Here is a 23,994-nt window from a genome sequence, read left to right as displayed (position 1 = left end):
CTTTGCCACCTCACTGTTTACCCCTTTCTCCAGATCATTTATGAATAAATTGAATAGGATAGGTCCTAGGACTGACCCTTGGGGAACACCACTAGTTACCCCTCTCCATTCTGAGAATTTACCATTAATTCCTACCCTTTGTTCCCTGTCCTTTAACCAGTTCTCAATCCATGAAAGGACCTTCCCTTTTATCCCATGACAGCTTAATTTACGTAAGAGCCTTTGGTGAGGGACCTTGTCAAAGGCTTTCTGGAAATCTAAGTACACTATGTCCACCGGATCCCCCTTGTCCACATGTTTGTTGACCCCTTCAAAGAACTCTAATAGATTAGTAAGACACGATTTCCCTTTACAGAAACCATGTTGACTATTGCTCAAGAGTTTATGTTTTTCTATGTGTCTGACAATTTTGTTCTTTACTATTGTTTCAACTAATTTGCCCGGTACCGACGTTAGACTTACCGGTCTGTAATTGCCGGGATCACCCCTAGAGCCCTTTTTAAATATTGGCGTTACATTAGCTAACTTCCAGTCATTGGGTACCGAAGCCGATTTAAAGGACAGGTTACAAACCTGTGGAGTTTTCTTGTCGCTGCAGCTTCCCGCCAAGACCTTTTCCAGTTCCCAGATCTCTGGCTCTCACCTGTCAGTCTCCTGACTGATCTATTCTGTTGTCACGCTTTCCCATCTATATGGCCCAGATGCCCTCTCTTAAAACCCAGTTAGGAAGTAGCTGACTAGTCACAGGTGCACGGGACCCAACATCCTCTTAAAAGGGGCCAGCCACCCTGTCACACCCATCATATGCAGAAATCTCATCTCTATAGTCCCATTTTTATGTTTGGAAGTACCTGAGCTTTTTCTGATGACCATCCATCTAAAATTACTTTCTCAAGCTCTTATAAGGTTGTGTCATTTTGCGTTTCTCATTTGAGCTTGTCAAAAAACAAAAATTAATGTGGAAATGGGTAGTACTTGAGTCCTGTTTACTTCAAACCCCTGTTCCTGCAGCTCCCATGGGAATGCACTGCAGCTGTCTAATGCTTCAGCACCTGCCACATATTGCAGCGTGGGGGACACCCCAGTGTGGCTTCTCTGCAATGCTATTTGCTTCCAGGAAAATTTGGAAGCAGAGCAGCCACTTCCTCCCATTCTTTGCCAGGATCCATGCCAGCCATTCTATTTTTGCTGAAGATTTAAGCCAAAATTTTCAAAACTGTGTGCCTGCAGATAGACTCCTAAGTTTATATATAGTCACCTAAATATATAGCCTGATTTTCAAAACTGCTGAATACTCAGCAGCTTCTTAGCCCCCCAATCTGTAAGCACCTGTTTTTTTTAAATATTGGCCATAGTTTTTTTCCAGTAACTATGTGATGAAAAGAGCATGAGCTTATTTCCTGACTCCAGTAACAGTTGGGTCAAGATTACCCAGAACACAGGAGCCTAGTGGCCCTATGCTCTGAAAAGGGGAAAACCCCACTTTAGTAGGTGGAATTAATCTTATATGGTTTGGAATCAAATATTTGTGTGTGTTTTTGCAGTGCTGATGCAGGATTTTTATATAAGTTTTTGCATGTGTTTGGCAGGCAATACAGAAGCATATTTGGGACTTCATGGATTTAGTAGATCCTTTTTCTCCCCTAAATCTGGCACTGCCAGTTGGAGGGAAAGGACTGATGCTGGCTGGGGCGATTTATGGAAGGGATGAGTTAATGCTGTCTGGAGTGCCAAGCCTCAATGGGCCAAGGGAATGTTGGGAAGGGTTTATGTTTTTTAAATAGAAAGCAGGTATAATTCTATAGTGCTGGCAGATCTCACTTTGAGTGTTTGGAATTTTCTGAGTACCACTTAACCTCAGGTTACACAAAGGACTGAATCAGTTCATAGCTAGTCAGCAGTCTGTTGGTCTGTGAATATCCAGTTTGAAATGAAGGTATTAGCTGGAAAAGCAAGTGCACAAGTGACTCCAGGTCCTGCCAGGAGTGAACCAATGCTTCTATCTGCCATCTGCCTACTTATTGTCTATTTAATATTTCAAACAGTTGGGCACATCTTCACTATCAAGTTAGTAGAAAGACAAAAAATTAGATCACAGCAGAACTACAATAATAACTATACCTCATAAATACAAGTAAGTAATAAGACATAATCAGCAATATATATTTCTGGCTTATTATAAGGTGGTGTTATCCAAGAGAGACTGATTTTGGCTTGTCAAGAAGTGCAGTAACTGCTCTGAAATTCAATGAATAGACTGTTCTATTTGTAATATGAAATGGAATTTAGACTGTTGGGTGGGAAACAACATTACCCATAAAGTTCTCAGGCAATGTAAAGAGGTCTATGGCAATAGTGACAACTAAACAGGAAGCTGCCATGCAATCCAAAGCCATTTTAAAAATGTGCTTAGTTACACTGTTCAGAACAGAGTGTGGCAAAAGTTGTTTGCTGCTCCATGTCTGAATATGCCATTAGCATGGGATTTAAGCTCTTTGGGGCAAGGACCGTCCTTTTGTTTTGTGTTCATACAGCAGCAAGCACAATAGTGTCTGGGTCCATGTCTGGGGCTCCTAGGGGCTACCCTAATAATACAAATACTAATAATAATACTTAACAAAATGTTATGTAAAGCCCACACTCTCTAGCTCCCTACTGCAAATAAGTGCTCTTTATTACATAGTCCTATAAAATATATGCCAAACACGTAGAGCCTGATCTAATTCCCATTGAAATAAGTGAGAATATTCTCCTTGAATTCACTGGTGTTCTAGATGAGGTTCTCACTTTCACTGAACATTTTCTCCTAATTAGAGAGGTTGCCCTTAAAAATTATTGCCATTGCCCATCAAAATGACATTTTAAAGAAAGTGTCAGTGTTTCCATTTCTCACAATTTCCTGGTGAGTCGTGTGATTTCAGACAGGACTGCAGCTAGTCTCATGATGATGATAGATGCTACAACCCTCTCATGAAGGGGGTAACCACCCTTTGATTGGCTGCCTTCCCCACTCCCCTGCCTCCTCAGAAAGAGCAGCCAATCAGAGCTGCTGCAGGGGCCAGGCAGAGTTTTCCCCCTTACTTGCAAGAGACAGAAGAGTTTTTAAGCAGGAGATGGGGGAATAGGGAGCAGCCAACACCATTCTCACAGGTGGGGGGAGGGAGCAGAAAGATCCTGGCAGCTCAGGCTAGTCTCATGATTTTGGGGGGTTTGTCACATGGCTGTTGAATGTTTAGGGTTGGCACTACTGAAATGCACTTCCACAGAGCCACATGAAGAGCAGTTTTACATATTAGATTAGTATTATCTTATTCCCGAAAGTATGTGAAAGGCACATTTAAACTCTTTCTGCATACTTTGCTGGAATATTTTCCATTTGTGCTCTATGGATTAATTTTTTTGTTTTTAAAATCTCAGTAAAAATTTGCTGGCATTTTTGTGTTAAGTGAAATTATTTATTCAAGATAAATAGACAAGCTGTAAATATATTCATGCACCTGAAAAAAAAAAAGTACAGATACTTTGGCCAAAACTTTTCCTTATGTCTTTTTCTTTCTTGCATTCTTTGTATCTCTGTGCATATGTCACTGTCATTACTTTTGCTTTAGGGCAATATTGCCAATGACATTTCTAAGGAGGAAGCTATTAAGTTATCTCAGATTGCAGGCAGTTTTGAAGCGGTACTACTTTTTAAATAGTTATTCATCTCACAAGGAAAAAAAGTCAAATGTAGGTGCTTAAACTTAGGCTCCTAAATCCATATTTAACCAACTATAGAATTCTCTAATTGGGGTGGCTAAATCTGGATCTAAGAGCCTCACTTTAAGCACCCACATTTGAACTTTTTGGCCCTGGACAATTCTGGGGAAGATGAAAGGAACAACTGAATAGTTTTTATTTGACAGTGAATCATTAAAAGTGAACCAGATGGTTAAATTTAACCATGGTAGTAAAGTGAAATTAGGTAAAAGTATGCCTAAAATCTTTTATTTGTTGTTCAGCCTCAGTCTTTTCCAGTGACTGATGATTTAGCAGAAACAATTCCAATTAATTTTTTTAATATTAAGCAAATTAATTTACTGTAATAGGAGTATGATATAATTGCTTCTGCATTCACTTTCCATAGCAACAGCACTCGGCTTCTCCCCCCTTGGCTTCCTTTGTCATATTCAGTTCATTTGACCTGAGAAGTGAATACTGTTGAATAACATTGAGTTCCTGTAAAAAAGGTATATTCGTCCTGTAGAGGAAGAGAAGTTACGAAGGGCTTGGACTGAAATGGCTGTGCACTAAAGAAACAATAATGAGATACAGCATAGCTGAGAAGGGTCTGGGGGAAATAATGAACACACTCTTCCAACGTGTGACTTAGCTCTTCATGTGATGCATGACTCCACAACTCCTTTGCCATCCCACCCCTAACTTTCACACCCTCCCCTCCCCAGTGTGCCAGAGAGTCCACCATGACATGCATGGAGGCATAGAATCCCACAGAGCAGTCAGTATAAACCAGACTGCTAGCTAAGGACAGAGCCTAGAACATCCCAAGCAGCCTTATATGCAGGGCTGTCTGACACAACAGAAATATTCAATGTTGTTGAAATAATGTTGGACCCAGGATATTAGAGAGACAAGCTGGGTGAGGTAATATCTTGTATGGGACCAACAGAAGTTTTTCCATTGTGTTTGGGCTTACATAGATATACATGTCCTCTTAGAAACTGGACCAGTGGACATAAGAGATGACAGAATATTAAGCTGAAATGAGAAGGATTAACCATGCAGTGATAAACCGTGCAGTGAGATGATGACAAATTCTGGGTTCTTTTCCACTTACCTAGGAAACTTTAGAGTAAGCTAATACAGCATAACCCTTAAAATGAACCTGGATATGGTAAAATTGCATTTATAAGGCCCAGCTTTGGGAGGAGCTGAGCAACCTCAACTCCTACTGACTTCATTGAACGTGCTGAACAGCAGCTCCCAGGGGGCACTCAGCACTTCACACAGTCCAATTCATAGTGAAGCAAAATTCTTCCCAAATTCTTCTAGTGTACCGTAACGTGCACAACTGCTGATGCACATTCTCTTCTAGGGGCAGATCTTTGGTGGGTATAAATTGTCCCAGCTCCATTGAAGTCATCACATTGAATGGAGCTATGGCAATTTGCACCAGCCGAGGATCTGTCTTCTTGCGAGAATGCTATAGTGCACTGCAGTGCTAGTTATACCACCAGCTAGCCACATTGCTAGTGCTCAGAGATTTCAATGCCGTGACCAGCTCTGATTGAACTGTGTATGAAACCATGATAGGCCCCTTTGGTTTGCGTTCCCCAAATGACACCACCACTCAGCTTTTGACATTGTGTGTCACTGACAGTTTGTCTGTCATGGGCTTCTGGTTCAGGTGCCTCAATAGCCATCGTTGGACCTGGATTTCAAATAATGGATGTGCCATGAAAAAAACTGTCCACATTCTTATCAAAAATCGCTCTATAGTGAAATCTCACTGGGTCTCTGGTGGCGCAGTAGCTCCAGGAAACTCAGACCATAGACTAGTTGCCACTCAGTTCTCACGGCATCTTCCAACTCCTCACAAGCCAGATGGTCATCGGCAGTACAGTGTGCAGCGTCTTTCTGTGGATCCTGTTGAAATATACACAAGCTATCGAGGATCTCATATATAACTTTGGTACCCACTCTGATGACAGAGATTGCATGGAGTGGTATACATAACGCTATATCACACACGGCTACTGAAACAATCAGCTTCAGATGGTCGCACAAGAAACACTGGCTTTCTGAAGACCCTTTGATATATTAGCAAAAAAGACAGATGCAGGGATATGTCCAAGAACAAACAGTTGAAAGGCATTTCCCAGGCCATGGCAAAATGTGATCATGTGATCTACATCAACTCTGTGGTCAATGAAGCAGATGACAGCCTAAAGCGCAACAATCTGTGCACTTCCTCCAGAACGATCATGTGCCTGCCTGGCAGCCATGAGCAGCCTTCTAACATTCTCTCCCTGCTCATCAATGGATGAGGTCCTGAACAGATAGAAAACACATTATGAAAGTGTAATGAACCATGCACCTGCTGATGAGGGTCTAGAGCTACATGACTTTGCAGACCCAGGGATGGACACTGATCTTCCATTACTAGTGGAAGTACAAAAAGACATCCAAAAGTTATGGAATGGATATGCTACTGGTCCTGAGGATATTCCACTTTAGCTGCTCAAGAGTGCCTAGGAACCAATGAGCACTGGCCTGCATCAACTGTTCTGAAAAGGGCAGTATAACAGGGTCAGCACCCACCTCTCATGAGCGCCCCCCTTTTGGCCGATGTGTGCCTGCAATCACTCAGTTTTGAACAGGGGTAGCACCTACTTCCTGTGGGTGCCCCCTTTCTGTTCAGGTGTTCAGCGAATCAGCCCTCCGGCCAAGTGACACACACTGTTCCCTCTTCCAGGATATACAGTCTCTAGTTCTTTCTCACAGCCCTGCTTGGGGCTGTAGCACCAAGGTTTCCTTCCTGGAAATACTGCCTTCTTTAACAGTCCAACAGGGGTCCATCTTGGTACCCTCAGTTGGTGTCCTTTCAGCAGCCTTTCCTGGGCTCAGTCTTCAACCAGACCAGCAGGGCCCATCCCGCTATCCTCACCCAGTCTGGCTAGGTTCTGGGCTCAGTCCCCTGGTCTCAGCCTGCCTGCACTGACCTGTCCATGGTCCTGCTGCTCTTCCAGGCACCCACTTCTTCTTCAAGCTCCAGGCAGCAACTGACTGCTCTGCCGCTGCTGCTTCCTTTTATGTGGCCTTTCTGGACCCCAATTGGTCACTCCAGCAGCACCTCTCTATGTGCTATAGGTGCCAAATTCTGAACATAAAGTGTTTCAGTTTTGTGCAAAATGACACAACGTCACAGAGATCTGGCCTTCATCCAATCACTCACTACATTCAAAAGCAGCTTTGCATTCGCTTTAGCCATGTTGCCAGGATGGACAAAAACACCCCAGCATGCCATACCTCAAACTCTCCATCAACACACAAAGTGGTGCATGCTTGGATCATATCTGGAGGCATTGGTAGGAGCACCCCAGAGATTCATGGATTCTCAGGATTAAGCCAGAACTGGGAACTTCACTCTCTGATGCCTGGTACGATGCTGGTACAATGTGTGTTTGATGATGATGAATGGGCACATCTGGTTATAGTGAACTTCCTCCTATAATGAGGCTTCTATATGGGGGAAATGACTTCACATTAAGAGGGATATTTTATTATTACTATTTATTGATTTTATTCGACATACCAGCCATTGTGCTAGGCACCATGCGGGCACAGAATACAACACTATCTGTTTATTTTTAACTATCTTCAGGACTAATACTTTGGTTTTCCTTTAAGTTTTATTTTTACAACTCTTCTATGTGGTTACAGTGGCAATTTCCCTCCTCATATAGGTCACATAAACAGCATATCGCTGCTAGGACATCTTGACACATAAGAAAAAAAAGAAACAGATTGTTTGGTACAGAAGTTTTATTCAGGCAAAAAAATAGTCAAGGACAAATGTAGATAATAGAATCTAGAATAACAGATCAGGTTTTCAGACATTCTCCTCACAGGAGAATGTTACAAATTTATCCTCTGCAGAGATAGTTAATTTCTGATTTTTTTCTAATGTATACAAGTGTATGTTATTAAAAAAAAAGGAACAAACTCAAAACTACATATTTAAGATTCTGTTCTGATGCACTAAGGATCGTCAGATCTTGAAGCCAGGTTTGCATGGCTACCAGGCAGTTGACAGCCCCACACTGCCATAACCTGGCTGCTCTATGCAACCCACAATCTACAGTGGATGCATGCCACGAGACATCCCTTCTTGAGTGATCTGATTGGCAGTTGTTTTAGCAATCCCTGATTAGCTCCTTGATCCTATAGAAGCTCATGGGGCATAGTACAAAGTGCCCAGGCAACAATGTAGATCCTTAGCTAGCTGCCATGACTGTCCCGCTTCTCTGTTTCTGAACCCCCAATATTGACTTTGGCTCTGACTTGGATTCTGACTCCTGATCAACCCCTGGGATCTCAATACCGAATCTGATACCTGGTATTGACCCTCAACCTGATTCCTGACTCTATCTCCATCTCTAACACTCAGCTTGATACCTGATTCTGATTCTGGCTTGATCCTCAGCTTGGCTCTGACCCTGATACTGGGTCTGACCCCTGGCTTCAGTTCCTGACTCCCAAAATCCTGCCACTAGTCCTGTCTTCCTTCACCCAGGATCCTGACAGATGTGAGAAAATTGATGCAAGACTTATTTTACAGACACATCCCTCAAATTCCTATTATCAAGGTTTTGGGGAAATATCCCAATGTACTGAATTAAACAGACTCCTATAGAACCTTTTTAGAATTTTTATGATTCAGATTCAAGGAGACTACTCATAATAGCAAGCTCTATCTTCAGTAGTTGCATGCAAGATAAGGATAACAGCTAGTCTCAGGTCTATGCAATATGTGTTGTTGCATGGACAGTGATCTGCTGCACTTCTCAGTCATGTAATAAATAAATAATTTACTTACTGCTTTTCCAACAAACTGGTGTCACTTAATATATTCGCTCAGGTCTTTGGTAAAGTTGTAAGACTGGATGCAATTACAAATCTGGTTTAGCTATAAATGTGTGTTTAAAAAAAAAAAAAACAAGACTTTTGAAATATTTCATCTTTAACTTATGTTGGTCAGTTTGCTTACTGCACAAAAGCCTGAATAGAATAGAATGTCTGTTATTTACATGATCAAAGATTTTTCTTTTTCACACTTGTTTTGTTACCTTGGAAGTAACAGGAATGTCACAGCTGGTCTTATCTTCCCTAGCTTTGCTGGACAACCTGTTGGCAGTTTCAGAACATGTTCATTTTGAGCTTTAATCCTTTAGCTGAAGGGGTGGAGGTACTGAATCTTTAACTAAAACATGCAAAGATGTTAATTAATTATTGAAGTCAAATATGTGTTGTTCCAATGTATGGAATCACAGTCCATCTTAAACAGGAGACATTTATTTAAGAAAACTAAACAACCAGTGACAAGAACAAAAAATAAGTTTGCTTTATCTTCTCTTGTGCAGTAGGGACTGCATCTGATCTGGATCTCTTTACAGTAAACCAAGATATCTAGTAGGTGAATAACATACTCAAAATGAGCATATCATTATAAGTATTAACAACAACAAAAACCCACACACAAATAAAAAAATTAAACTGTGATAAAAAAAATCCATCAATCTTGTTACCTGCTAATTTTCACTCTCTTAGTTATTGGGAATATCCTACTTCCATTAGTTCTTCAGTCATTATAGGCTATATCCATACTAGGGAATGTTATGAAAAAATTCCCACTGGAATGGTGGGAGCCCAAGTGTAGACAAGTTTTCCATGACTGGACTTATTTTTACCATGATATTAGCTGAAACCAGGCTTAATTAACACGATAATAAAAATGAGACTGGTTCAGGGAGCCTTGTCTGCTTTAAGGCTCCTCCTAGCACTATCAACGATTCAGCTGAACTGGTGGTAGCACTGGGGAGGGGAGAAGGTTTGTAGTGTTCATCATCTGACTGGAAAGGTAGGAGGAGACTCTAGGGAAAAAAAGAGGAGGGTTTAGACAATAGTAGTTCATGCTATGTGCACTGACCATCTGCCATCACCCCATGATCCTCCGAGGGTCTAGAGGTCTTATTTCTCTTCAGGTAAAGATGTTGGAATTGCCACTGCTGGCCTCTTATATTGGCATCCTCCAATGACCCCAGCTGCCTTGGTGCTCGGACTGCCATGTGTGCTGATTTCTTGTTATTTGTTGCTTCTCCTTGTTGAATTTAGCATACTGCTTTGCTGTGCATTATGTATGGTCTTAGGGCTCGTCTACAATGCCCCGCGCTTTGGCCTAGGGGAATGCAAATAGCAGTGCACACCAAGGTGCTGTGCGATAACACCCCTGTTTGGATGCTGTGGGCATGAACTAAAAGGTTCCTAGTTTGCATTAAGGTATTCCTCTTCAAAGAGATGGTGCAGTGAATGTTTTTTGTTTGTTTGTTTGGACTCTAGGTCCACTTACCAGCAAGGACACAATTCAGTTTGACCTGTGCTTAGCTTGCCATTGTTTTGAAGCCTTTTGGTGATGGAGCTGTGGCTTCAAGTTCTGGGGCTTCCCCAGAAAGTTTCCTATAGTGCTGTAGGCTGTACAAATCTGAAGATGCTGAGAAATAAGTAGGCAGCAATGTATGATCGTTCTTCCACTGTTGCATCATCCTACTCCTCTGATCCTCCTGCAATACCACAGAGTATTCTTTCTTTCCACTAGCACTGGTTAGGAAATCCCCAGTTAATGCTATGACATTAAAAACACTGTTAAATTAGATTCTGCACCTGAACATCCCTCAGAAAGAGAGGATCTTGCAATGGCATGGGTTGGAGGGCCAATAGCAGCATGGCTTCTGAGAGAAGGACCACAGGAGCAGCAGAGATATCCTGGTACCAAAGGGGGGGGGAAGCAGGGCTGAGTGTCAGAGGTTGGGGAATTTCCTTCCCAGAGGATTTCTTGCCTCTTCCGCAGCCCTCCAACATTCTTTGATGGGAAGGCTGGAAGGAATCTTTTCAAACTACAGGAGAGTTCCTTGGCCAATTGTCATCCTGCCGTGGGTATTTCTTCGGGAAAAGTACAGTTTGGTCCCAGGTGCTTAGTGGTGTCACTGTATACAGATAACGATAGTTAAGAAATTGGGCCAAATTCACTGCTGTGTTAAATTCTATTCAACCCAGTTGAATTCAAAGCAGCAGTGCATCTGGCTCCCTAATTCCCATCTGAAGCTGGAGTCTCCTTGCACCGTGTGCACTGATGGTGCATTACTGCAGCTTGCTTGGTCATGCTGTAACCTGCACAGTGAAAACTCCCTGAATTTGTATCGCTCACCTTCAGCTAAAGGGAAGCTAGTTTGTTTCCATGTGACGTTTCTGTGACGTTGTCCTGCTTTTCAGCAGTTATGCATTTCCTTGGAAGGTGCACTGGCCACCTTCTTTTTAGGATAATTCTCTTCAAAATAAAGATCACCCTACTGAAAGTTGGCTGATCTGAGACACTGCTTATTGCTTTATGGAGAAAGGACTAGAGGGGATACAAATGAATAATACAATACAAAAGTCAGGTAGACCATTATGACTTGGAATGAATATCAGTAAATCATGCATCATGACGACAGATATAGACCTTAGAACGGCGTCTCAATTTTATTTTTCCTTTTTTTATTATTCCCATTTCACTACTAGCTGCATTCAGACCAGGACAGAGGAGATGGCTCACTTAAGTACATCCTTTCTGGAGATGGAGCAGGAGACCTCTTCATTATCAATGAAAACACTGGAGACATACAGGCTACAAAGAGACTAGACAGGGAAGAGAAGCCTGTTTATATACTTCGTGCCCAGGCTATAAACAGGAGGACTGGACGACCAGTGGAACCAGAGTCTGAGTTCATCATTAAGATCCATGACATCAATGACAATGAGCCAATGTTTACAAAGGATGTTTACAACGCCAGTGTTCCGGAAATGTCGGATGTCGGTAGGTGTCAGCTCAGTAATTCACTGTCTGATCTGGGTTCTTTTGGGGGATTTGCATCAGCATCCATTATTCAGAGGTGCGGGGCAGATACCTGCCATTGAGTTCATTTGGAGTTGTGGAGCATTCAGCATCTCTGAAAATCAGATCCCTAGCATATGGGCTGGACCTGGAACAGAAGTCCTAATGCTGTTCAGCTCTGCTTGTTTATGGTTTAGGACAGAAACAAACTGGAAAAAGGTGGGGGAGGGAGCATGAACCGCCCACAAGAGAAAGTCAGCGTATCTCTCAGCTCTTCCCTGATTTTGGGATACATTGTTAAATTTCCTTTGTCCCTCCATAATCTTTTGTTTTTCATTGAGGACAAAGGGAGTTCTCCATTGCCCATTGAAGTGAAGCCATATCTTTCCACTCACTTCACTGGGCTTTGGATAAGGCCCTCAGAATCAATAAAAAAACATAAAAATCAGATTTGAAATGAATGGATTAAAAATTCACCTTTGGAGATTTAGAGGGCCCCTGTTTAGAGGGTTTCACAGGTTCACATTTCTTTGTCCCTTGTTTCTTTTTAGAGAGAGCTGGGAGATTGAATAGCAACACAGCTCATTTGTAATCTGAAACAATGTCCAGTGAGAGAAGCATTAATTAAACAGCACCAAGTAAAGGATTAAAATAAACCTCAAGCAATATGCAAAAAAGGACTAATAGGCATCTTCTCTCAGCTCATTCATGGGGTTTGTCATTTGAATGAAACCTTACCCCCATCAAAGTCAGAGCATCCCCCTAACATTTTACATTAGGACACGGCGTTATTTAATCTGTGGAGTGGATACTTTGTTCAAAAAAATCTCTTCTCAGTCCCCAAACCAACACTGTTTTTGGTACAACAAACACTTAATTCAGAACTGAACAGGGGTTATTTTTCTCAGGGCTGCCCAGAGGGGGGGGCAAGTGGGGCAATTTGCCCCAGGCCCCCACGAGAATATAGTATTCTATAGTATTGCAACCTTTTTATATGGAAGGGGCCCCTGAAATTGCTTTGCCCCAGGCCCCCTGAATCCTCTGGGCGGCCCTGATTTTTTTTAGATGGATTCAAGATTTCAAATTTGGATACAGCCCTCAAATTCCAGGCTTGTTCAGATCCAAGGTTTCGATTTGACCCATTACAAAGATGAGACACTGAAAAATTCAGTTCTTGACTTGGGTTCAGATTTTAAATACCCACCAGCATGGGGGTGTTCCGATCCTTGGGTTTTGGTACAACTATACATTTTATAGAAAATATGAAACAGAATTTAACTTTCCTCTAGAGTCTAGACTATTGACCTTTTTTTTGCTCCAACAGCAGCTGGAGTTTGTCTTTCCCTACAGTATTGGGCTGGTGTCCTTTAAAGAGAGGAATGGGCAAAGCAGCTTAGATGAAATAAGAATGTAGCTTAAGCTTTGCCCAAAACTTGAATTTAACCAGAACTGCATTTTCTTTAAATCCAAAAAGCTTCAGCTGTGTTTAAAAATTTACTTTTTGTCTTTCCTTTTTTTTTTCTTTCCAAATTGCCGCACTCCCAGGTTCCCACTAGGACTGAAAGGAGAACTGCCACAAATAGAGGCTGGTTCTTGAATTCCCAGAGCAGTTTTCCAAACCTAAGATACCCAGCTAGTTATAATAAACATCCAAACTCTGGACTTGATGAGATTCCTCCAGGACTAAATTAAACAGTCTATTCTGGATCGCAGATGTGTTGTCAATAAAGACGGAGCTGTTCAGTGCTTCATGATTAATAGATTAAATGCAGTGGGGCTTGATATTTTGGCTACCAATTAAAATACCCACAAGCGGGTATTTAAAAGGCCTTATTCAGTTTCCCAAAATTATTTCATTGAGGACATAGCATTTGTCACCAGCACTCCAGTCCCTAAGCTTTGTAGATCTCACAGGTTTCCCCTGAGGCACAGGGCCATTTGTGCAAACCCATCCAAATCAGGGCCCTCCATGGCTCCCTGGCAATATAGCACTAGGAATTGGTCAGCTACAAGCTACTCCTGGGATTCCCGTGAAGGGAATTTCCCTTGCACAGAAAAATAATAATAATAATACAGAATAAAGCTGAATTAGTTTTAGAAGATTAGCCACAGAGGTCTTCCCGCACCCACTCCCAAGTCCTCTTCACACACAGGGGAGCCACAGAAGTGACTGATTATTCCAGTCCAACTTGGAAAGACAAGATTTATATGCACAGTACCCCATCTCCTTAATGGAAGAGACAAATTACTTTAACTGTCTGTTAACGCGCGCGTGGGCAGGGAGACGGATTTCTGAAAGGCCAATATCACAGTACTGTTCTTGTTTGTGAATTGCAGTAACCATACTTTATTCAAACCAAATGTTTTCTATAAATAAGCAAGCAAACGGCAAGTACAAGGAAAGAATATTTTTCACCCACACAAACTGCTGTTTGTTGAAATCATTTAAAAGCATTTTTGGCCCCGTCAGAGTAGCGATCTAACTACGAAAAGAGCAGGAACATTAAAGCACGTCCAGCTGGATAAATGCACAAGCAACTATACTATAAATTGCTCTGTCCACCGACAAAAGAGTACAGGTTTTTATTTATTATTGCAGGTACATTTGTTGTGCAAGTCACTGCGACCGATGCCGATGATCCTACCTATGGAAACAGTGCTAAAGTTCTGTACAGCATTCTCCAGGGACAACCGTATTTCTCAGTGGAGTCTGAGTCAGGTCAGGAGACCTTATATCTGTCATTCTCTGACAGTGTCTGTAATTTAAAATGACATGTTAAGCCAAGCTAGGACATATTAAACAAAAACTTCAAAGAGATTACATTTTACTCAGTGCAAAATCTGACAAACCCAATCGAGCGATACATCTGTAAACATGACACCTACATTATTTTAAGCTTAACATCAAAGCCTAATAAATATAATTAGAACTGGATGTGAACTAGTTTTCAATCATTTTCAACAAGCAGTGGGCGCGGACCTTTTGCAGAGCCTTAAGTTAAACCAAGTGTTGCTCAGTTCAGTAGTTTGGCTCCAGTGAGGAAAGGAGACGGGAAGGCGGGTGGAAAGATTACTCATGGATCATCATAACAGCTGAATTAAGCTGAGTTTTCTTTTCTTCTTCTTGGTGTTTATTTAAAACTTGTGCCAATAAAATGATTAAAATTATTTTTCTGTACATCTGCAATGTAGAGAGATATTTTTATGTTAATCTTCTGGGGGGAAATCTTCATTTCGAATCATGATAGAAGAGGTGCATTTGGCTCTGCCCCACTCAATATAACATCTCTCAGGATCCAACCTTTTTGAGTTCTGTCTAGGGCTGTTGGGGAGATTTTCATCAGAAAATATTGATTTCTCAAAACTGAAACTTTTTGTGGCAATGTATCTGTATCAATGAAACTTTTGTTAGGAAGGTTTCTCAGGTCCAAGATGGAATTTCAGGAGAGCGCGAGAGACACAAACACACACACACACACACAGAGTAGCCCGGGGTTAGTGGGAGACCCAAGTGAGTGCTGTAACCAGTGGGCTATTGGATATTCTAGCAAGGGTCTTTCTCGTTTTCTGAAAGGTTTTGGTATCATTCCAATGTGTAACACAAACAAATTTTGAAGCCTCAAAACTGTTCATAAAATGGAATTCTTGTTTTCTGGCCAGCCCTAATTCTGTCCTCAGAAGGGCATCAAGTCAGATAGTGCATGGGGGTAAATCACATAGGACTGGGGGGAGGGGAGGATTTAGGGATTGCATTAATAAATAAAGGAAACACCGAGTTTGGAACAAAAACTCGTTTAATCTCACTTTATGAAAAGTGGATGAGTTTACTCATGGTACAAAATTACTCATTAAAGTGATATTCAACAGCTTGTTTATTATTTTTAACTCTAGACACACAAAAATTAAAAAAAAAGTTGTCTATACCCCTGTAACATGGCTGATTTTGTTGTTGTTGAGGTTTGGATAATCATATGTCCAATAGCTTCTGTTATAGGTTATAGGAGGGTGTGGGTTCACCTTCCTCTGAAGCATAAGGTACTGGCTACTGAAGGAGGTAGGATTCTTCTCTTGATGGACCAACGGTTCTGGTCTGGCAGAGTACATCTTACATTCTTCTATCCAAAGGGATAATAAGGATGAGGGATCATATGCTGTAGCTGGTAGTGCAATGGTTTCTTAGCAGAGAGTGTTTGGGATAAAAAAATAGATACAGCAAAGGTTTGATCCTGGTCCCACTGAACTCAGCAGCAAAACTAGGGATTTCAGTGGGACCAGAATTTCATTCCTACTGACCACTTAAGAGACCAGATAAATATAGCGACACAAGGTTGGTGAGGTAATATCTTTTATTGGACCAACTTCTTTTGATGAGAGCACAAACTTTCAAGCCACACAGAGCTCCCCTTCAGGTCTGGGAAAGGAACTCCCAGTGTCCCAGCCAGGGGTTGGCACCACCATGTTGCGCGATGGACACTTGACAAAATTACCACACTTAGTGACGGACCTGGGGGGGGAGGGGGTTATGTCATTCAGTCATTCAATTTTTTGAAAAATTGATCACAGACCTCAACATTTTTACCGCGGACACGTTGCTGACCCCTGGTCCCAGCTAAATGCAAGGTGGGACAGATTGTTTAGCATAAGTAGTTAGCACATATTATAGGGGCCATTCAAGGTAGAGTGGCCCATTAACACCTCTGCAGTAATAGGACAAAAAGAGGGAGTTAGTGGGTTACAGATTCTTGTAATAACTCATAAATCCAGTGTCTCTGTTCTGTCCATGATTTTCAGTGTCTAGCAGAGTTATGAATTTAAGCTCCCAGGCTCATCTTTTGAAAATGTTGTGCAAGTTTCCTTTGAGGATGAGAACTGATAGGTCAGATATAGAGTGGTCACTTTGTGAAAAGCGTTCACCCACAGGTGATAGGATGTTTTTGTCTTTCATCATTATCCTGTGTGAGTTGATTCGAGAGCATAGTGATTGTCTGGTCTCACCTACATAGTCATTATTAGTGCACTGGATGAGGTACACCACACATTGTGATAGGCATATGTAGGATCCATGGATCTTGAAAGGTGTGTTGTGTGGGGCATTGATCATTGTAGCAGTGGAGATCTGCCTGCAGGTTTTCCATCTGTTGTTCTGGCAGGATCTGGTGCTGCTTTGAGTTGGTGTGTCTGCATATAGATAAATATAAACATTTTGCTTTATTATAAATATAAATTATTGAATTTCAGTGGGAGTTAGGTGCCTAACTGACATTTATGCCTTTGAATAAGAAAGTATTTAGGAGGAGAATTTCAATCACTGTATAAATAGAAATAGATATCATATGCTTGGGTGCTTGCTGCTTTCTTAATTAATTTCCCTGCCATTTAATGTTGCTGTACTGCCTCTTAATGATGCCTTGCTGAAGTTTGCTTGTTTTTGCCATGTCTGTCAAAATAAAAAGTTGATGGGATGGGGAAAATAACTGAAGTACCTTATAATGAGAGACAACCCTTCTTCCAGTTCAACAAGAGACTTTCACACAGAGTTAAAGGGGGATAAATAGTCATATAAAATAACAATGCATGCAAATCGCTTTAACGTTTTTCTGGGGATGTCGTTAATATTGTGTCTGTCACACAGGCAGCAGCCTGAGATACAATATGACAAGTCTGCAATTTAATATGCCATCTTATAACAGTAAATATTTATACTGGGCAAAGTTTACTGATTACAGAGAGACTGTCTTTTTTTAAAAAAAATAAGCATTTCTGTCAGTACACTACCAACTATGTTCCCCTCCTTAATTCTCACCTTCCCAGGTATTATCAAAACTGCTTTGCTCAACATGGACCGAGAAAACAGGGAGCAGTACCAAGTGGTCATCCAGGCCAAGGACATGGGTGGACAGATGGGTGGACTCTCAGGAACCACCACGGTGAACATCACACTGACTGACGTCAATGACAATCCACCACGATTCCCACAGAGTGCGGAACATGTTTGTTTCTTTGAAAGTCTTTAAGGAAGTCTAGATAGAAATTAATATTTTTTCTCCCCAGTTATTTCTGCTGTCATGCGTATCAGGCTTCCACAGAGTGAGTGAGCAGTAGCTTGATACTAGTGCTTAACTCCAGTGGATGGAAATGTACATTTTTTGTAATGTTTTCACTGCTTTGCTAGAGTTAGTCTGAGATGAACATTACTAAACAGAAAGCATCTTTATTTTTTCTTCTCATTAAATGGTACTGCTGGGGACCTCCTATCACACTCTTTGTGTTAGCATGTGTCTGCAATTATTTTTAGAACAATTTCTGCTTTGTTCTAATGTCTGTGTTTTGAAATATACTAATTTAAATGAGTCAGATCTGTCCCTGGAGTAATTCCATTGAAATCAATGGAATTTCCCTGCTGGTGTGCTTCAACATAGTGCTGTTTGAAATAGCACTATGTGAAAATGCACTAGGAAATGTTTAGCGTGCACCAGCAAGGTCTACACGAACCAATTAATGTGCAAGATGGTAGTGCGCTTTAGAAATTACACCACGATAAAGCGCATTACCCATCTGTGTAGACAAGCCCTTAGAAGCAACAGTCCTTTGCATTATTGACTGATTCTGGGCGTAAACTGATTAAAAATCTCCCACACCATTTTTTTGCTTTATCTAACCCTTGCCATTTGAGCCAAGAACAGTAGCAGCTGTTTGAGATTCTAGATACTATCAGACAAATATGAAAGCTTTGACTGTTAAATCACCAAAAATGTTATTGAAAGCAACTTGTCATTTAGGTCCAAAGTCTGCCCTTGGCTGTGGGCCAACAGCTCCCATTTAAATTGGTGGATTTAAATTGAAATGTAACTCTCTGCCCCATAAAGTCTATTATACACCTTTGCGCATGAGCATCTCTTATTGCCTGAATCAACGATGCATCAACACAATGCCAACATTCCCCAAGTAACTTTTCTTGGGGGTGTTGGGAGCAGTTTGCAGTGCAGCACATTTGCGCTAAAGACTGGCCTAGATTTGGTTTTAATGTCATTATATCACACAGGCTACTGGCAGTTCTCTATATTTTGGGCATCTTTTAACATCTAGAGGTTGTTTTTTCTTTTCCTATTCCATCTTCAGCTGGCCAAAAGGGACCCAAGATGTTGTCTGACATCACTTGCAGGTAGAAAGAAAAAAAAAGTTCATGGTCATACTAGGGTCTTGTCAGGGAATCACTGACTTCTGTTGTTACGAAACTAAGGCATGGGGTGAGGTTTATTTCTTGCTAAAGACCTGGAGATCAGCAACTTCTTAAATCTACTGATCAGAATATTGGTGCATCTATGTCTGGCAAGCAAATACAGCTTTTATATTCAGACTCCAAAATACCATGGTCCTGGCTGACCAAAACTGCTCTCTCATTTACTGTAGGTACATACCAGTTCAAAACACCTGAATCTGCTCCACCTGAATCACCGATTGGCAGGATAAAAGCGAATGATGCCGATGTGGGTGAAAACGCCGAGATCGAATACAGCATCACTGAAGGAGATGGATCAGACATGTTTGGGGTTATCACTGACAAGGACACACAGGAAGGAATTATAACAGTCAAAAAGGTACACATTTTAATAAACTTAATTCCAACGTTTAGAGTCCTTTAAGAGCCTTACATAATGTACATTTAATTTGTCATACAGTTGACACTGTTCAGTGATTTACACATTATTTATTAGGAATCTCCTCCAAATCCTCTGTACAAAGCCCTTTTACCAAATCAGTTAGGATTCCTTCCCCTTCCCACCCTCCCCAATCCTGTTCCCTCTTAGAACCACTTCATAAAACCTGCTTGCACAGACTTTGAATGGGAAGGAACAGCATTTAGCCCATAAAGAGGGACAGGTCTGAGAGAAAGTTCTACTGCCTCAGAAGATTCATCGCAAAGGCTGGAGAAGTGCCCTTCAGCTGTGCTTTTTGTCCCTAATGTGAGTAAAAAAATAAAAAAAAGATTTGCTGTACTTATTAGGAAAGTGCTAGGTTAGTCAACAGAAATAATCAGTGTCCCTGTACCATTTTGCCTATTTAAATTACCTTTGACCTCTCAGAAGGTGTGGAATTATATATGCTCTAGTAAATCAAAGCACACGATTTATTGATGTACATTTTCCATATAATGTAATTAATAAACCCATTAGTGTACATTCACTTTTAAAAAAAAAAAATCACTGTGCCTTATTAGATCAGAATGTGCATCATCTAATAGATTGCACTTTGGCTGTCGGAAAGGATTTGGATAATCTTGTTAATAGTGAGTTATCAAGCAAGCGTGATAAGGTTATAGATATCAACTTCCATCAGTTCAAGTTTAGTCAACATGAAACAGACATTGTGTGGATTTTCAAAACATACACTTTGCTTGTTGATATCAGTACGACACCCGTCATTACTTGTTCCTTAAGAAACGCCTTGTAGGGTATGATCATTGACATCAGTCTAATTCTGTTCATGTTCCTGTCTGCTTCTAACAGCAACTTTGTTCCTGTTAGTCTTGTTCAACAAAATGAAAAAAAAAAAATGGGGTGACTACTCTCTGCCTATGTTACTATAAGTATGTGTGTATGCGCACAGTCCCCCAAATGTTGTTTCTTCTGTATTTTTAAGAGGGTATTAGAACTGTATGATGTAGTCACAACCTATCATAGCATGATACCCTATTTGATGAGTCACCCTAAATCACTTTTGACACCACATGACACAATGTTACATTTCAGTAATGGGCAGCCAATATTTTAGCACAGGGCTCTCACAAAGACTTTTCCCCTGAGCCTGTGGTACTTAGGGAGCAGGGACAGGAGGGGAAAGACAGTAAAGGTGTTGAGGCAGTTCCAGAGTGAGGAATTTGTTTTCCAATAATTATGTCTCATAACGAGAACGGTCCAAGGAGGCAAATTCATTTTGGCAAAAAGGTGTATGTTAAGTGCACTCTTCCTGACAAATATTAAGGGCTAGATTCTCAGCTAGTGTAAATCAGCATTACTCTGTTGCTTCCACTGATTACTCCTGTTGATTTCAATGGAACTACACCTATTTACACCAGCTGAGAATCTGAATCTTAGATAGTACGTGCTTCAGGGCAAGACTGTGTCTACTCCCAGCTTCTAACACAATGTGCCACAACCTGACTGGGGCTTTTGGGAGCTACCACAATAAAAAAATATTGAGGTATAACTATATGCAGTGCAGTACTATTATCATGTTATAACTTATTTTCTGGTGGCAGCACTCAGAGGTCCCAGTCAGGATCATGGCTCCCTTCTGTTGGGTCTTATACAAACATACAAGAAGACGCAGTCACTGCCGCAAAGAGCTTAATTTGAAAAGGGGTGTGCGTAGGAGAGACAGAGAGAGACCATTAATCAGACATGAGACTCGGGGCATCCTCCTGGAATTGATTTGAAAATACCTGTGACAGCTGGCTCAATCTAGTACGATGCCAGTGTTTTGTATTGGCTCAGCATAAGTTTGTATGAGTCTCAGGCATAGTATGCCTCTCTGGCCCGTGACGTTTTTGTAGTACACTCCAGAAGTAGCAGGGAGTAAAAACCCCATACCATTCCCTAGTAATAGATTATTAAGAAGGGGGGTCCATTAGCTCTCCAAGCCCCCTTCAGTACATCATCAGTTCATTCGGTACATGAAAATGCTGCCTGAAGTGGCTTTAAATGGTCGGCCCCCAGAAACCTCTCATTATTTTTTGTTTTGTTTTGTTACATGACTCTTATTTATTTTCCAAGGCTTTGGATTTTGAAAAGAAAAAGCTGTATACTCTGAAAGTGGAGGCTACCAACACTCATGTGGATCCCCGATTCCTCTACTTGGGGCCATTCAAGGACTCCACTACGGTCAGAATTCTGGTGGAGGATGTGGATGAGCCCCCGGTGTTCAGCAGACCAGCATACATACTAGAAGTGAAAGAAGATGTGCCCATAAACAGTATTATAGGAACTGTAACAGCCCAGGACCCTGATGTTGCGAAAAATCCTGTCAAGTAAGCATAGACTATTTCAGCTCACCTCTACCACTCTACTTTATATTTGTTTCTATTTGAACATCTGCATGCAAAAAAAATTCCCTTTTAATATTGAAGTGTATGTTATATACTGTATATGGTATAAACATATACACATGTACACATTGTACATACATGAGTGTGTGTGCGCATGCTCATTACATATAACTCGATTTGCATTTCAGTTGCTTTTGTAACTACTCACTACTCCTTAGGCATTAGCTACACTAACTAACAAGAAGAGAATCTTAAAGAATACCACAGTTACATTTTCTAGTTGCAGAAAGGCAAAACTGAATAGTTCTGGTACACTATGGGTACAAACTCAGATTCACACACACAGTCACAGAATGTGAGCTCATTTATATTAGTGCAATTCCATTCACTTCAGTGAAGTTATTCAGTGGTGAAAGCAAGTTTACAATCAGCCCCACAGACGTTGTAAATTATGTAAGTCACTAGGCAATTATTTTTTAGAGGAAATTTTGAAATTCAGAGTCATTAAAGTTGAGCCCCTGTTTTTCATGAACTAGCAAATGATATGAGCAAGAACACAACTACAGTGTGGTTTAGACTATGAAGGTCTTTCTAAGAAAAGTGATCAAAAAGTGGTGTTGTTTTTTTAAATGTATGAGACTCTTCTTTTACACTGAACAGGAGAAGAATCTTACAGTGTGACACCCTCTTGTTAATGCATTATAACAGGTCACCAGTCAGAATGGGACATGGAAAATATGCAGTGTAGTTACATGCAATAGCAAGGTACATTGCCACCAGCATTTAAAATACAGGTGCATCTTGATTTTATAGCAGTCATGGGTGGGAGCACTCAAAGCTTTCCTAAAGCAGGGGGTGCGGGAGGGGGAAATACAAAGGAGAAAAGGGAGTTTGATAAAATCAGAGGTCATAAAATTAAGGTTTATTGGTAATACACTGCACTTCTACAAAGTACCATCCATCAACACATCTCAAAGTGCTGTTAAAACATTAATAAGTTTCAACCCACCTTGTGAGATAGTTTCCTCATCAGTAAAATGGAGATAATATTTACCTAAGGCAAAAAAGATTGTAAGATCTTTTTGTTCTGTATTTGTACAGCACCTAGCACAAGGGGATCCTGCTTTGTGTTGGAGTCCCTAGGTGCTACTGCAATACAAATAAATAATAATAAGTAAAATAATAATCCTGTGTCTGAGGCTGCTTCCCACACTTTTGTTTTAGCCTCCCAAACAATCTTTCTGTCATATGACAAATTTTACATAAGAACATAAGAATGGCCATACTGGGTCAGACCAATGGTCCATCTAGCCCAGTATCCTGTCTTAAGACAGTGGCCAATGCCAGATGCTTCAGAGAGAGTGAACATAGCAGGGCAATTATCGAGTGATCAAGCCCCTGTCATCAAGTCCCAGCATCTGGCAGTCAGAGGCTTAGGGACACCCAGAACATGGAATTACATCCCTGACCATCTTAGCTAATAGCCATTGATGGACCTATCCTCCATGAAACTATCTAATTCTTTTTTGAACCCACTTATACTTTTGGCCTTCACAACATCCCTTGGCAATGAGTTCCACAGATTGACTGTGCATTGTGTGAAGAAGTACTTCCTTATGTTTGTTTTAAACTCTCTTACTATTAATTTAATTGGGTGACCCCCTGGTTCTTGTGTTACATGAGGGGGTAAATAACAATTCTCTTATTCACTTTCTCCACACCAGTCATGATTTTATAGATCACTATCATATCCCACCTTAGTTCTCTCTTTTCCAAGCTGAACAGTCACAGTTTTTTTAATCTCTCCTCATATGGAAGCTGTTCCATACCCCATATCATATTTGTTACCCTTCTCGGTATCTTCTACAATTCTAATATATCTTTCTTTTTTCCTGAATTTTGTCCAAGGAGAATAAAATGACAAAGTAAAAGAAGAAAAAAATAAAAATTTACTAGAGAAAAAAATCTCTCATCAGCACAACCTCATGATGAAAGAATGGTACCGCATAGGCTGTTTGTCCTCTATCGCCATGTTGTGCCATGGCCTCTAGTGCCATGTTGGCAGATCCAATTTTTTTTTAAATAAAGGTTTTATTTTGTTTTTACAAAATCTTACAGTATACAAGTTTCCAGAAGACTAGAGTGTAACTATCTAATCTGCCTGTTGTAAGGGGGCAGCACGCACTTGTGCTGGTCCTGGAGGAACCCTGTGAGAAAATAAACTTCACTGTGTCTATACCTGGCACAGTGTATATTCTCCAGCATGTCAGCACACAGACATGCTGGCTCGTGGAAGGCC

At 41.0% G+C, this 23,994-nt stretch overlaps 1 protein-coding gene across 5 annotated transcripts in view; it reads left to right on the top strand.

Annotated features, from left to right (window-relative positions):
- The window catches only part of LOC135874673 (cadherin-6), a 62,127-nt gene that overhangs the window by 24,708 nt on the left and 13,425 nt on the right, over nucleotides 1-23,994 (top strand). For 2 of the 5 annotated variants that reach the window (XM_065399568.1, XM_065399569.1), the window contains exons 2-6: nucleotides 11,338-11,632; nucleotides 14,250-14,369; nucleotides 17,462-17,629; nucleotides 19,061-19,248; nucleotides 21,424-21,677. In XM_065399568.1, coding sequence (XP_065255640.1) covers nucleotides 11,338-11,632; nucleotides 14,250-14,369; nucleotides 17,462-17,629; nucleotides 19,061-19,248; nucleotides 21,424-21,677 — 1,025 coding nt within the window. Of the gene's footprint in view, nucleotides 1-11,337; nucleotides 11,633-14,249; nucleotides 14,370-17,461; nucleotides 17,641-19,060; nucleotides 19,249-21,423; nucleotides 21,678-23,994 lie in introns of all 5 variants that reach the window. The other 3 variants (XM_065399571.1, XM_065399570.1, XM_065399573.1) reach the window with 2 other exon arrangements.

The sequence above is a fragment of the Emys orbicularis genome, chromosome 2 (assembly GCF_028017835.1).
Source record: "Emys orbicularis isolate rEmyOrb1 chromosome 2, rEmyOrb1.hap1, whole genome shotgun sequence".
Classification (NCBI taxonomy): domain Eukaryota; kingdom Metazoa; phylum Chordata; order Testudines; family Emydidae; genus Emys; species Emys orbicularis.
The sequence above is the reverse complement of the archived record's forward strand: the minus strand, read 5'-3'. Positions and strand labels throughout refer to the sequence as shown.